At 39.1% G+C, this 16,460-nt stretch overlaps 1 protein-coding gene across 1 annotated transcript in view; it reads right to left on the reverse strand.

Moving 5' to 3' along the window:
* Positions 1 to 16,460, reverse strand: part of LOC138743605 (collagen alpha-4(IV) chain-like) — a 121,506-nt gene that overhangs the window by 74,850 nt on the left and 30,196 nt on the right. The window contains exon 4 of the mRNA XM_069899120.1: positions 4,310 to 4,387. Within this exon, the coding sequence (XP_069755221.1) occupies positions 4,310 to 4,387 (78 nt within the window). The remainder of the gene's footprint in view (positions 1 to 4,309; positions 4,388 to 16,460) is intronic.

Below are 16,460 nucleotides of genomic sequence, written 5' to 3' on the forward strand. Positions count from 1 at the left end.
CCTCTCAATGCATTTCATTACATTAGTTGTGAGGGCTACTGGGCAAAAATCATTGAGACTGCTCACTCTGGTCCTCTTGGGCTCTGGGTTGATTGATGCCCTTTAGAAGCACATGGGTACCTCTGACAGCAGGCAATAAGAGATTAAAAATTGGTGGACATTGCAGTGAAGGTTCCCAGACTAAATCATGGGATGGTGGGCTTGCTATACAAAGGGAGTTCAAACAAATGGGCCTACATTGGGTTAAGAAAAAGGAAACATGCTCTTCTTGAAATATATAAAATTCTTACAAGGCCTGACAAGACAATATTTATTTTCCCCAAGAGTGACCATCTCAAAATAAATGGTCAGCTAATTCAGACAAATTGGACATTTCCTTATCCATAGATACCAATTTTCTACCAAGAGTTTTGAGGAGGTGCATTATAGGAGTATATTAAAGATAACCAATCAATAGATCATTAGTTATTAAGGAATCAAGGAATACATGAGGTAATCCAGAGATAAAAAGATCTTATTAAATGCAGAGTAGAATAAAAGAGGGAATGGCATTCTCCTGCCCCTATATCTCATGTTCCTATATTCTTAAACTGCATGTGCCTCATTAGAGTAAAGCTTTTAAAAAAAAATCAGGACTGCTGGTCCTCACAGAAAATATGTAAATCAGATTCTGCCTTACAATGTATGGGAAGCCCTGCAGTCTATGGATCTTTCTCCACTGCAACCCAGCATCACAAAATATGTTCAGAATCTTGGGACTCACTTAGGTTACCAAAAAGTTGGTACTTTGATGTTCAACAGCCCTGGCTTATTATGTCTGGCAAGAAATGCAGCAAATAACAACATGCAGCTTGGAGAGATGATTAAAACATTGATTGGCAGATAATCTGAGGTTTTTTTTCCCCCGTGCAGTTCCTGAGCAGCTGTTTTAGAAAGTAAGAACTGCTATAAAGAATTCACCCTGTTTCGTATCCCAGAGGGTGGCTGGCATACACTATGACATCATGGTAGGCAATGTAAAGATTCAGCACAGCCCACCCAAGCAGTTTATAATGCACAAGGAGAGGAAGGAGCTGCACTGGTACTAGAAATGAAGCGTCTTCCATGGAAGGCTCTTGAACTTCTTGGTCTTTTAATGAAATATTGGCTGATCTTCCTTCCACTCACCAGATCATTTAAAACACATTGCTAACACAAACTCACATTTAAAATTAACAAGGAATGAATGTTTATTGTCATATGTACAAGTACAATGTGCAGATGCAATGAAAGTCATGATTGGTGCAACTTCCCAGTTCCCAGAAATAACGATTTTAGTATAATTAACACACAAAAGAAGCAAAAGATAATAAATATATAAAAAGAAAAAAATACCGTGTATAGGCTTGGAATAGTCAACACCATATAATCGTCGACACCCCCCCCCCTATTTTTTCACCCCAAATCTGGTATAAATAGCGTGTAAAAGTTGAATCCCCCCACCATTTTTGGCCCCAGCAGCCTGCCCACTGGAGCTTTCGAAGCCCCGAACAACAACTTACTATCCAGTTCGGGCTGCCTGCCCATCCGAGCTTCTGACACCCTGAACGCGGGCTCTAGCCTAGACCCCAGTCGTCCCCTCCCATCCGAGCTCCCAACGCCTCAACTGCAGACTCATTTAGGCCCCAGAAGCCTGCACATGCAAGCTCCTGACGCCTCGAACAACATAGGCGCTTACCAGTCAAAGGTAGCATGTGTATAATAGTCAACTCCCTAAATTTTACCCTAAAAATTGATCCATAAAATTCAACTATTACCCGCATGTATACGGTAATAACAATTCATAGTTGCTGATGCATCAGTAGTGCCTTTACTGCTTCTTTGTGAGAGAAAATTTGATACTTTTGCCACCCTTTTTATGTAGCAGTATCCTCCAGTTCCATGTTAAGAGTGTTTGGTCTGATTGTAGGATGATATCCTTGGCTCCTTCATTAGTAGAACAGTCCTTAGGCATCCATTCAGCTGTTCTTTTGAACAATACCGAAAAAAAAGGGAGGTTGACTCATTTTACGTCATGTTTAGGGCCAGGTTTGATTTATCAGTGGCGACTGAATAATTTTTAAAAAAATAAAAGTAGCAAGACATTTTTAACAATTCAGAACTGAAAAAGAGTACAATTTGTACAAAACTAAAAATTACTGAAAATACCTCCTAACAGCCACTAGGAGACAGCAAAGACAATAGATCAAATTTATTTTTAATATTAGTAATGCATTTAGAACCAGCAGTCTGATATAATATTAATTATTTTTAATCCATTTATTTTCCCATACCTTCATTACTTACAATATACTTTGGGATTCTATTTTTTAAATTGAGATGACACTGCCTCGTAGACTGGGGGTTCAGCACTTTCATATCAAATTGTTTAGTGATTAGATTTTTAGTGACAGCTTTAAACACATTAATCTGAACACTTCTATATGATCTGAATGGAAACATGACAGTGTCACTGGTTTATGATGGATACTGTAATCTGAGGGATTCATTGTTTTCTCACCTTTCCTCTAGAATAGCCAATGGTTGATCGAGATCAGTGGTCCTCAACCTTTTTCTTTCCTCTCACAAATACCACTTAAAGTAATCCCTATGCCATCGGTGCTCTGTGATTAGTAAGGGATTGCTTAAGGTGGTATGCGAGTGGCAAGGGAAGGTTGAGAATCACTACTCTGGACCCAATTGTTACTAAAATATTTTGCTCGAGAAAAATTGCCGTTGGCTCATTTCCTTTGGAGTTATGAAACTATACATAACAAGTCAATTAGATAGGAATAAAACAGAGGTTTTCAAACTTTTTCTTTCTACTCACTTATCACCTTTAGCAATCTCTTACTAATCACAGAGCACCTATGGCATCGGGATTGCTTAAAGTGGTATGTGAGTGGAAAGAAAAAGGTTGAGAACCATTGATCTAGATCCAATCACAGTTTACAAACAGCAGTAAGGAACCCCTATCCTCAGATAATTTTTCCCTTTTTCCTTCTCATTTATTCTTGCCATACAGGCTATATTCCATGATAACAATTATCCTGACTTCACAGATCAAGTACCAATCTCTTCTCTCCATCCCTCCCCATTTGAACCTCTGGAACCTCACTCAGCAAGGCACCACTGATTGATCAAGAAACAATCCACTGGAAGAACCTCAGTAAATCAAGCAGCATCAGTGTGAGCAAAAGAATGGTCACCGTTTTAGAGTAGAATCGATGTCACTTCCACACCCTGGCTGAAAAATTCCATACAAGCAGGACAGCTGCAAAGTTTCTGAAGAGATAATTTCATTAACATTTGTCTGAAACTTTGCCACTGGGAATATGGGTGGTTTCTCAATTAGTGAAGTTTTCCAGCCTGGTTTGACCATTAGTAATTCTTACTAACAAGGATGTGGCATTTGGGAAAAATTTGGCAACCCCATCTCTTCTTCATGGCAAGATGGTTGACTGGATGCAAGAAATGTTCAGTATTGGAAAGCTATCGTAACCAACACCCTTTTATCATTAATTTTGTTGGAAGGTCAACATTGCCTTGCGATCGGTCTAATTCAATGTTTCCACTGACAAGCTGGTATTTGCACAGAGGTAAGACATTTTCTGGAATTACAGACTTCCTGGTAAAATCATAGAGATAAGACAATGGTAATTTACCCTCTCCATTGACTCTTAGCACAAACTTTGTTTTAAAAACCCAACACCCTCATAATGTTCACAAAATAACTTAGCTGAGATATCTATCATCTTAAAGAACCAAAGACAACAGAACAAAAACCTTCCCTCAAAGGCCATTCATTTTGGGCAGCAAAGAGGACAGCTTTTAAAGAGGAACTTTTTCCAAGAATTGAAGAGTATGTGACAGTTGTTTTACAACCAGATCTGAGATGATTTCAGTGGAAAGTGTGATCTACTCTTTCTCTTGCTCCCAAACCGACAGCAACTTAGAAGAAGTGGCATTCTGTGGAATGTTCCTATTGGAAGATGGAATTGCGCCTCTAATACAAAAGCAAATTGAACATGTCTTTTGGGATCAAATGATGGTCAATGTTCATAATGCAGGAAATAGAGATTGGAAATATGAAGCTAACCATAAGGAGATGTTATTTAATGCTGAAGTTCCCAGTCCTTTTATTGGTACCATGATGGGAATGTTGCAAGAGAATCATATAGTTTCAGTGATCCCAGATTTAATGTGCAACATTGTTTCCATTAGTAATGCACACAACAAAAAGTGATGTTGAAACCCCCTTTAGTTTAGCACATCTAATTTTTCCACCTACCTGGGATCCTTTAGCTGGAAAGCACTGGCAGACTGTACAATCTCTTCCATCACAGGGTCCAGTGTAGCTGATTTTACCCTGAAACAGAAAGCCATTGGTGAGAAGCAGATAATACAATTTAAAATGTGCAAGTAGATTCTTTGAGAGGATGTTGCCATATTGCAACGGCAAAGAGGTTAAAAGGATTTTTTTTAAATGACAGCAATAGAGAAGTGAAAACCCTCAACAATATCAGTTGAAATAGGAACTAGAAAATGGCCATCACATTCAAGAGTAAGATAAGACACAGATAAGGTAGTGTCTGCTTCCACCACTTGTGTGGACCACTCACTGTTTAAAAAATTTCCTCGTAAATCTCCATTAACCATTCTGGTGACGAGAATTGAATGATAATACTTGAATAAGCCCCTGGAGAGGGCTCACATGCTGCCAAAGAGAAAAAAACATGGGATGGGGAGTGGGACTTTTAATTTACTCCTACCATTCTGACAATGCTTTAGGTAGGCACGGAGTGTTGAATTTGGTCAGGGTACTGGAACACTCAGCACCCTCTTGAAAGGAGGAAGTTGGCTGAAAGCAATTTAGTCCACAGCTGGTTCTGAGCAGACAAGTGCTGAATAATCAGTTCAGGGTGAGAAAGGGTTAGCTCCACCCCCCCCCCCCCCCACCCCACACACACACACACACACACACACACACTGAAGGGTTTCTTTCTTTCCCCACCCCCCCAACACACACTGAAGGGTTTCTTTCTTCTCCCTCCCTCCCTCCCTCCCTCCCTCCCCCCCCCCCCCCCCAGTAGAGCAGTTAACATTATAGACTCATTGAAGAATCCTCTGAAGACATACATCAGCTTGATTCTGTTACTGATTTAAGTGTGGCAGAAAAAAAATGCTACAACCAGCCAACAAAGATACATCAATACTGAAGGAAGCTTGCAAGCTCCCAATGACACTTCCAGTATTGATTTCATTGTTATAGCTTAGACTGATAGGGGGGGTACTCTTTGCAATCAATTGAAGATATCCAGGTTAACCAAGATAACAAAAAAATGATGCAAAAGTCAAAAAAGCATTTATTTTTGGAGGCAAAACAAAACCAGTTAATAATCCTTAATTATGACCTACAAGCAGAATTAGACCATTCAGCCCATCAATAATTTGCATAAAGGTGTAACAGGGTGCAAGTGAAAAGTACCATCTAAGCAAACCATCTGGAACAAGTAATTGGAAATACAATTCCACACATGGGGTGTGATTAATAGAAAAGAGTAAGACAAAATACAGCAAGGAATGAATAAACTTAATTAACAAACGGACTCCAATTTTGGTGGGAAAAAAATGGGGAGACAAAGTCCTTGGAATTTAAATATCTTAACAGAAGGAAAGTGAAATCATGGGAATCAAATCCACAGATTAATCAAAGCAATTGTTCAAGAGTCTGAGATTCATTGCTTTTGGGATAGAACTGAAGGACATGTTAAAGCTGCATGGATTCTTGTGTGAACAACTTATACTGTAGAGTACTTTGAACTTGTTCTGGTTTCCGTAGGAAGCTAAAAGCAGATACTCAAGTGGCAATATTCATGACAGTTCATGATAACCAAGAATAGATTTCACTGCTGCCCTATAATTGTATACAAAGTCAAAAGAACTTCATACAATTACAGAAATCAAAGGGAACATTTAGAAAGACATCTACAAATGTGCAAAAGCTAATCTTAAGTCCCTTTCACACTTGCATCCCTGTAAATCGGCCGTTCAGTGTCCCGGGATAGGAATGGGGGTTTGGCCTTTTGCACTAGACCATTCTTAACCAGGACACTGAATGCTTTCACACTTGCAATGGTTTATCCCCGGCATTTGGTCTGTTCTACCTTGAATCGGAAGTCCCTGCAATGTTTTTGCCCGTTTCACACTTGCCTGATCTCAACACCAGCATCTGCAGATGCCAGGGATTGTACAAGGGGCTGAGGTTGGCAATCCCTGATGTGAGATGGTGTCATCTGACGCTGGCGTTGAGCAGATTCTGCTTTCACACTTGCCACTTTAAAGGTTGATTGGCATTCGATTCCTGGGATCACTGGCAAGTGTGAAAGGGGCTATAGTTTGTTGCTGGATTGAAGCAGAGGTCACAAAGTCTTTTATAAAAGGCTCTTTACATAACAGGAATATTAAAAGGAAAGAAATGCTGAGAAGGTGACCCAGTTTATATTTGTGCATCCTGCTGGGAGAAAGCACCTTCAGCCTCCATGACCAACTTTTTTCCTGTGTTATCACATTCCATGATTTAAGAGCACAGCAATTGTCTCATATCATTACTTTCTATGTGTTATCATTGTGGAATTCATGTACATTCTTTGTATTGACTCAGTACTGCAATAGGTTACTGCTAAAGACAAAACTTTGTTTCTCCTGATGTTTACATCGACCAGAGACCACCAAGGTTTACGCATGATTTTTCAGCCTTGAATTGATTTTTCAGCAAATATTTACTAATATGGCTTTTAAAAAGGTCTCCAAATTGCAGATCAAGCAGTTTCAGTGGAAGAAAAAGAACTGACAATATTTCGTTTGATTTAGCAATATTATGATGAAGAACCCTTCAACAATACCCATAGCATGTTAAAATAATCTCTTCTCTCACTGATGCTGCTCAACCCACTGAGTTTCTCTGGCAGATTGTTTTGCTCTGGAAGATTCTGACATCTGCAACTATTCGTATGGTTTGCAAGCTCATGCTTACTGACCAACTCCACTGCATGGCAACCCAATGAACAAAGAAAAATTATGAATAAAACCACAGTGTTTGAAAGCTCTTGTGGACTGCCAGATAAACAGTTACTTGCATAAAAGATGAACCTTGATGCTAAGGCACCCTTTGCATGTTTTTAAATATTATGAACGTGCAGAAAAATAAATGATCACTATTAGAAAATGAGGACGTACAGCAGCCATACTAAAAGAGACATCTCGAAGTTTGTGTTTTTGGCTTTACACATACAGGGCAAGGTTAAGATCTGGAAAGCAGTACTAGGGAAGTTAATGCAAGCTGATTCTATTTTAGCATTTAAAAGTAAGCTGGGTGGGCTTCTGAATGAAAAGAATTTGGAGGGCTTTGGAGAGAGGATTAGAAATGGGACCAACTGCACTGATCTTGCCTGGGGTAAGTACAAATTCAATGGGCCTAATGGCCTCTAACGTGCAACCAATGAGTGATTACCCAATACTGTAAAGACATGTGATCTTACAATGGATTCATTTCTAACATGTTCACATGGAACATCTAATGCCTGGGTATTGAATAGCTTCAAGGTTGTTACCATCCTCAACCTAACATGCTCACAGTAGGTCTGCTCCAGAATCATATTGCCAGTTATAGATGTTTTAAATGACACAAAAGAGCAGAATCTTAAATCATGGGAAACTAAATGACTCACCATTTATAACTGAGTGAATGGAGAATTTTGTGCCATGGTCCCAACTTTCCTAGGGTCAGATCTCTGGACTTGCAACAATTAAATATTGATGTTTATATAACTACATATAAATTGAGCAAAGGAAGAATATTAGTGTATCAAAAGCAATAATGTTGGACTTCTCCAATAGAAGCAACCCTATCCTCAAACATATAACCATTTCTGTTTGTGTAAAACATCTAACATGACAAAAACTTCCCAAAGAGCTTCGCAGGGGTTCTACAAAAATCATGATTCCCATCAAGCCAAATAATATTTTGATACTGGTGATCAAAAGAATTGGTTTAGAGAGTAAAAACAATTTGAGGTGTGGAGGTTTAGCGAGGGGACTTTTGGATGCAGGCAGCGAGCTTAAAATTCAGTCACCAGCGTTAAAGTGATCACATTCAAAAATAAGCAAGAGTTCAGAAATAGAGGACAGCACATACCTTAGATAGTGACAAGGGTAGAGAAGATCACAGAGCTGTTAAGGGGTAAGGCAATAGAGAATGTGGATAGAAAAAAAGAGATGAATGTAGATTTTGTGTAAATGGGTAGAATAAAGTGGCTGAAGATCAGAATGGACTTAAAGAACCAAGGGAAACACAAAACTCAGCAGACGATGTGATTGTAGTAAAAACACATCAAAATGCTTGAGGAATTCAGCTGATCTTTCAGGGTCCATAGGGGACAAAAAGATTTATTGCCAACGGTTCAGGCCTGAGCCCTTCTTCAAGGAACAAGAGGCTGGGGGAGGAGTCCACACCAAGAAAAGGTGTTAATTTGTTATGATATTGGGAGAGATGAGAATTAATTATGTCTGTGGTGACAAGGAAAAGAGAGAAAGACAGAGTGGGGGGGGTGAAAATGATGGCAGAAGAAATGAGGGAGGGTTTAAAAGAAAGACAGAATATTAATACCATCCGGTTGGAGGGTGCCCAGTTGGAAGATGTGGTGTTCCTCTAATTTGTTGGTGGTCGAGCAGTGCACGAGACCATGGACAGACATGTCATCAAAGGAATGAGATGGAGAATTGAAGTGGGTGGCCACTGGGAGATCCACACTATTGAGGCTGACAAAGACAAGTGCTCAACAAAGTGATCTCCCAGTCTACGTCCAATCTCTCCAATGAAGAGGAAATCACAACAGGAGCACCAGATGCAGTAGATGACCCCTGCAAATTCACAAATGAAACATTGCTTCACTTGGAAGGACTGTTTTGAACCCCAAATGGCGGTGAGGGAGGTGGTGTGGGAGCAAGTGGAGCATCTTCTGCGGTCACAGGGGAAGGTACCAAGTGTATGATTTGTGGGGAGGAAGGAATGGATATGTGAGTCACTGAGTGAATAGCCCCTATGGAAAGCAGAGAGGGGAATATGTGTCTAGTGGTGGGGTCACAGATCAAGGACCAAGAGGCCTGTTTCCACGCTGTTTGTCTCTGACTCAATGGCAGATGTTGGAAAAAGTCTCTGGTTAACTTGGGTAAGTCAACGTCGGCTGCGACAGAGGAGATGGCTGAACAAGATTTAGTGTGGATGGGCAGCAATGTTTGGATGACTTAAATTTAAAAAGAATAAAATAATGAAAGCAAACCAACAGTGTGATATATCAATGAATCTAAAGTTAACAAAAGAATAAATGAGCATTTCAGTGATGGATCAGCTGAACTGGGGTGGAGCCTCGCAACATTATGGGAGAGAAGCTATTGGGTTTAACAGCCAAATTAAGGTCAAAAAGAATTGCTAGAGAATGCAGTCTCAACTAGAAACATTGACAATACCTCCCTCCCACCTCCCCTAACAGATGCAATATATAAACTTGCTGGAGAAGCTCAGCGGGTCACACAGTAAAGGGTAACCAATGTTTCGGGCCTGAGGAAGTCTGCACTCAACCCCCGCATCTGCAGACTTTGTTTTTTGTCTCCATAATAACCAAGTCCTGCTATTAGCAGTTGGCACAATGCTATTTCAGTCCCAGCAAACCGGCTTTGAAACTGGTACTGCCTATGAGGTGTTTGTACATTCTCCCTGTGAGCTGTGTGGTTTTCCCCAGGTGCTCTGTTTTCCTTGCACCCTCCAAAACATACAGGGTTGGAGGTTAATTGGGTGATTTTGAGTAGCACAGGTATCAATGGCAGAAATCAGCTTCTTCCAAGTAGTAAATAATAAAATAAAATAAATAGGGCTTTTTATTGTTTTTACAGATACTTTAGGGTCAAGAAGTAGCAAAGTGTTCTATGCTTGTCAGCTTCAGTGGAGTCAAATTAACAACTTCCCTTCAGAACTACAAATTCCATTGTAATCTCATATGTGACATCAGATGCAACTAGATCCCATTGGAGTCATTACTTTTCCAGATGGACCTACAGCTCTTTGAATGATAAAATTTTTTTTTTTTTTTTAAATACAACCAGTCCTGCTGCCAATTCCCATGGAAGGCTCACATTAGAGCCTGATTTAATTGTGTTAATGATCACATATTTTGCCAGACAAGGATCACATTTCTACAGGAAACCTCCACTGGTCTCAAGAACAGTTTATTTAAAGCTAATGCATTTTCAATATTTCCAGCATTTTCTATTTCAGGTGTAAGTTCAGAAGAATCCAGAATTCAGTTCTTGTAATTTTCCCAGTGTTACTATATGCAAAAAGAGAAACATCAATCCTGATTCTGCATGAGATTTGGCAAAACTCTGGCAAATGGAGTTCAATGTGGGGAAGTGCAACATCATTCATTTCAGTCAAAGGAACCACAAGGGAGATTATCTAAGTGGAGTGAGATGGCAAATGAGTGAAATTCAGAGGGTCAAGGTGTTCAAGTTGCATAACTCAGAAATAGTGATCGAGTTTAGTTCTAATAAGTAAACAAAAGGCAAATGGCATGAAGGCATTTATTGCAAAGGTGTTGGAGTTTAAGAATAGGGAGGCTTCATTAGAGTTGAACAGGATGTTAGTGAAATCACATCTGAAATACCGTAGAGAGTTTTGGTCCACTTACCTAAAGATATAGTCATCCTTGAGTCAGTCCAAAGAAGATTCATTAGTACAATTCCTGTGATAAGAGGGTTATCCTACCAAGAGATACTGATCAGTTTGTGTCTGTATGCCTTTACATTTAAAAGAGTGAGGGTGACCTTATTCAACCATACAAAATATGGAGGGGGCTTGACAGGATAGACGTTGAGATGCTTTCTCGAGGACATGAGTTTATGAACACTGACGTATAGCTTAAAAAAAATAAGGGGCTGGTCATTTAAAACTGATAAGCTAGGGTGGGGTTAGAGAATTATTTTTAAATCAAAGTGAGCAATGATTCTCTGGAATTCTCTGCCTCAGGGAATGGTAAAAGACAAATCATCTGCGGTAATAAAGGTAAAGATATAAATATTTGAAATATTGGTGAATTTAAGGTTATAGAGAACTGGTGCGGAAGAGAAGTTGAGACCAGCAAAGATTACCTGTGGTCAAATTGAATGGCAGGGCCTGATGGCTTCTTTTGCTTATATTATTGGCCATGGGAACTAGCTCTGGGCAAGGTAAAGCCTTTGTAAGCCAGATTTGTTGCTCCTCAGTAGGGCCAGAAGAAATATCCATGATAATGAAGTTTATAGATAGTCCAAAACTTGGCTGTGAGTTGAGGGCAAAAGCTCCAGATTACTCAAGGTATAATTTTAGTTTAGCTCAGACTAGAAGGACTGGTTTTTGTGCAGGCGAAGTGAAATTCAATCCAGAGAAGTGAAAGGTAACACATCAAGGAAGATGAACAAACAACAAATGGAAGGCTACTAAGAGGTTTGGATGAGCAGAGGGACCTTTGAACCAGTAAATTTTTTTCTTTAATAAATAGCATAGAATACAATATCAGGGAATAATGCTGGATCTCTATTCAACATTCAGTTGTCCACAGTTTGAGCATACAGTTCTACTCACCACATTACAGGAATGTTACAATGTATTGGAGAAGGTGCAGAGAAGATTGATGAAGATATTCTAAGTAGTAAAAAAAATTGTAGCTGCATGGTTGATTGGATAGGCTGAGGTAATTTTCTTTGAGGTAGAAGACAGAGGGGACATTTCATTGTTCTTAATTATGAACAAAATAGAATAAATAGGAAAGATGTATTTTCTTTTGCAAATGAGCTTTGATTTAAAATAATTTATCGAAAGATTTGAGGCAAGATGAGGGAAGAATTTTCATCGAGAAGAGAGTGGGCCTTTGGAAATCATTGTCTAAGGAGGAGATTGAGATGGAAATTTCAAATTTATTTGGATGTGAATTAACACCAAAGATCTGTGAGGTCATGGAGTCAATGGTGTCATATATTTAAGTTTCATTGTACAGAAACAAATCTTTTGTCCGTGTTGATCAAGTTTTCTACCACAACTAGTTCCATTTGCTATTGTTCAGCCCAGATTCCTCAGAACCTTTCTTAACCATGTCTAAATATTTATTAAATATCATAATTGGACAGTTTGTTCCTCATACCCACCACCCTCTGTATGAAGTTTCCCCTCAAATCATTTAAAAATGTTTCCTCTCACCTGAAATCTATGCTCGAGTTTTTGATGCCCCGACCCCAGAGGAAAAAATGTTTATTTATGTTATCTGCGTCCTCCAAGATCCTATAAGCCTCTCTGGAGTCTCCTCTTAGCTTCAAATTCTAGAGAGTAAATTCCCAGCTTACCCAGTAATCTCCCTTCCCACTTATAAATTCAAGCCCACCAGTCCCAGTAAATCTTGTGAATCTTCTCTGTACCCTTTCTGAGAAAGGCATTATTAAAATTATATCAAAATGCCACTAGCTAGCTCTGAGCAAGGGAAGTAAAACCCAATGAGCCATATACCAAACTATCAGGATTTATAAACAATGGGATGTAGATTACACTGGAGAGTGGTTTTCAAACTTGTTCTTTCCACCCACATCCCACCTTAACCAATCCCTTACTAATCACAGAGCACCTATGGCATAGGGAATATTTAGTGGTATGTGAGTGCAAAGAAAAAGGTTGAGAACCACTGAGTCTAAATAAATATATTATCTGAAATTTTACTTTCTAAGAAACCCATCTGCAGCTTTGAATAAGGATAATGCATCAATTTCTCTCATTTTTAAGGGATGAGGTGTGACCTCATGTTCTGGCCAAACTTTCAGTAACTCTAGTCTTTTTAATTTATTTTCAAGATCTTCTGATCTCATTCTTTGTCTCCCTACTGTGCTCTCCTTGCTGCCCAAGGTTATCTTTAATTTTATCACATGCTTCCAGTGTAAATAAGTTAGCCATCAGCTCATGTCGATAAATACAGAATCAAGAGTGTCTGCCAGGAACCCAAGATAGAGACTTTATTGCAGTTGTGGTCAGATCATTTGTATTAGGTTGTATCTCTTAAATACTGAGGGTTATTTATCAGTAGATATTTTCATTTAATTTGCATCCTGATTTTCTGCTGCTTGATGAAGTCATTCTATGAAAGTAACGTCTATCATAACTTGAAATTGTAATCATTTGTCTCTCAGTAAAGACTATTAAACTAAGGTCCTGTCTGCTTACTAAAATGGAATCAAAAGGTCCCAGGGTATCTATCTGACAGGCAAGAATATCTTGGCCAATCTGTGCCAATCAATCAACTTTAGCAATATCTGGTCATATTAAACCGTTTGTGAAATCTTTCTTCCTGTATTATAATGTACAATAACTATTTATCAAAATTAACTCACTCCAATAAAAACTTTTGGATAACCACAAATTCAATAACATCTTCATCTTTCATTATTTGACAAATATCGATACAGGGATGATATATTCGAGGCAAGTACTTATTTCTAAATTAATGATTCTAACAATTCTCTGTGACGCTGTTCTTTACCTTAGAGTGGATTTTAATTTTTAATCGACAAGAGGGGCTGCATTTTCACCTGGCATTTCTCTAGAAGGTCAAACCTCGGATATTAACTGTGAGAAGCAGGAATATCCTCAACTCAAGCTGCTTGGAGAAACTTTGTAACTAACAGCTGTTAGCAGACCTTGAGTTTCTACCCCATGGTCTGACAATGAAGCAATAAATACAGTTGAGTATAATGGATATGGTGGTGAAAGACTTTTTTCTTGTTCACGGTGTAATATAGGTTTTGTTTGAAGAAGCCATTCACAAGTCCAGCATTTATGGACCATACCTCATGGCAATTGAGTGGCTGATGGTGAGCCTACTGACTGAACTGCTCTCATCCATCTGGTGACAATTCTTTTGGGGCTTGGGTAGAGGGGTGGGGGGTTGGGGTGCAAAGAAATCCCAGGATTTAGACCCATAGAAGATGAAGGAACAACAATGATTCAAAGTCAACATTTTGCTTTGCTTAAGATTTTAGCAACTTGTTTCTGTTTGGTAACTACCCTGAGATATCAATGCCTGTGAACATTCCATTTCCCTTCATTACTGATGTTATGGGACTATTCTCTGTTCAGGAGAAAGAAAGGAAGAAGGAGTGAACATTTATTCTGTGTGAACCGATGATACCCAATTAGCAGTGAATCGTGCAAGACAAGCCATTATCACAAGCAAACAAGAGGTACAATCAGTCATTGGTTTTTCAATGACCCCAAATTCAAAACATTCATCATAAAACCTGAAGCAAGTTTAAAGGGAGCAACAGCTCATCAATGTGATGTAATAATTTGCAACTGAGATTAACATGTTGCAAAGTAATCCTGCTCAGTACAAGAGAGACCCGCATTCAGATATATGGTGTATGTACTTGACTGAGGAGTCAATGGTGTGAAGCTACCATCCCTGGGATTGTGGCTGGATATCTCCAATTCAGGATCCTCCCTAAATACAAGGAGGCATTTAACAAATCTGTGGAAATGACAGGTACAATATAAATGGAGAATATTCACTATTATCATCGACAGAGACATTGAAAGACATTAAAAAAGACATAGAAAATATAATGACATGATGTGTGAGAGAGAGAGAGAGAGAGAGAGAGAGAGAGAGAGAGAGAGAGAGAGAGAGAGAGAGAGAGAGAGAGAGAGAGAGAGAGAGAGAGAGAGAGCCCATTTGTAACTTTCTGGTTGCATTCTCACCAGGATGCTTCACATTTGGAGCAAGAGGGCGCTGATCTTGTATTTAATCCTCTCACAAAAGAGGACAATGGTTTGAAATATCTGTTGACTTACAGTAATTCAAATGCAAGGATATCAAGGATTCTTGCAACACCTCAACTTTTCTAAAACCCTCGTCATTTACAAATACTATGCCTTTCTATTTTAACTACAAAATGGATAGCAACAGTTTATTTTTCCCCAAGATTATATTCTGTAATTTACTTTCCCATTCACTGAAGCAGTCTATATCCCCCAAAGGCTCTCTGAATTCTCCTCACTGGCCAAACTGTCATCCAGTTATCATTCGCAAAGATACATTTATTATATGTGACCCACTTATCCAAATCATTTATGTGTTTTGTGGATATCTGATTTCAGGTTTATTGTCAGAGTACATACATGACATCACTTACAACCCTGAGATTCTTTTCCCTGTGGGTGAAGCAGAATTACCACTTCATGGTAGTGGAATAAAACAGTACTCAACATACACATGTAAACTAATAAAGAAATGTTAACAAGCTGAATGTCCAATATGGAGAGAGCGAAAAAAAAATCAATGAAGTGCAAAGGTAAGAGTCCTTTAATGGATCCTTAATTAAGTTTGCTGTTGAGGAGTATGATGGTGGAGGGGTAGCTGCTGTTCCTGAACTTGGTGGTGCGAGTCTTGTGGCACCGACATCTCTTTTCTGATGGCAGCAGCGAGAATATAGCATGTGCCAGGTGGTGTGGATCCTTGATGATTGCTGCTGCTCTCCAACAGCAGTGTTCCATATAGATGTTCTCGATGGTGGGGAGGGTTTTGTCTGTGATGTCCTGGGCTATGTCCACTATCTTTTTAGAGGGCTTTATGCTCAGGAGGAGTGGTGTCCCCACACTAGACCATGATGCAGCTGGTCAGCACACTTTCCACCACACAGCTGTAGAAATTTGCCAGGGTTTCCAATGTCATACCAAACCTCTAAATATTCAGGCAATTCAGGAAAAATGTAGTGATTTCTTTCTGTTTCCAAAGCATAACTCTGCACACCAAATTCTTCACCTTTCCCAAGTTTAAGCTTCCACACCTTATTTTCTTTTGCACTAGGTTAACTGTAAATACTCATGATGGTTTTTGGTTTTTTTTTTAAAAAACTCTGTATACCATTGAATTTTTTTTTTAATTTTTTTGAACAAGTACTGGTCCAGTTGCAGCAAGTAAGAATTTTGGTGCTTATATACATTGTAATGCACATCGAAAGAACCAAAGACTTGTTGATCCAAACCAAGGCTTTTATAAACTAAAAGACTGGAGCATATCACAAGTAGGTCGACCAGTCCAGAATGACCTGGTCTGGCTGGGAGCAATCCTTTAAGACCCACCAGTAGGTGCATCTACACTCTCAGCCAATCACAGTCATCCTACACGACCATCTGTACATATACACATTGGAGATAGAATCTGTACTATCACATACATGTAACTCATCATTACCATATCATTGGTACACTTTCAATTTCAAGAAGATATCCTATCAATGTGGAAAAATTTATTTTAAGTATTTCACTCGCATCACCTTCCCTTAAATTTTGCTTTCTAGAGCAAAAATCT

The sequence above is a fragment of the Narcine bancroftii genome, chromosome 9 (assembly GCF_036971445.1).
Source record: "Narcine bancroftii isolate sNarBan1 chromosome 9, sNarBan1.hap1, whole genome shotgun sequence".
Taxonomy (NCBI): Eukaryota; Metazoa; Chordata; class Chondrichthyes; order Torpediniformes; family Narcinidae; genus Narcine; species Narcine bancroftii.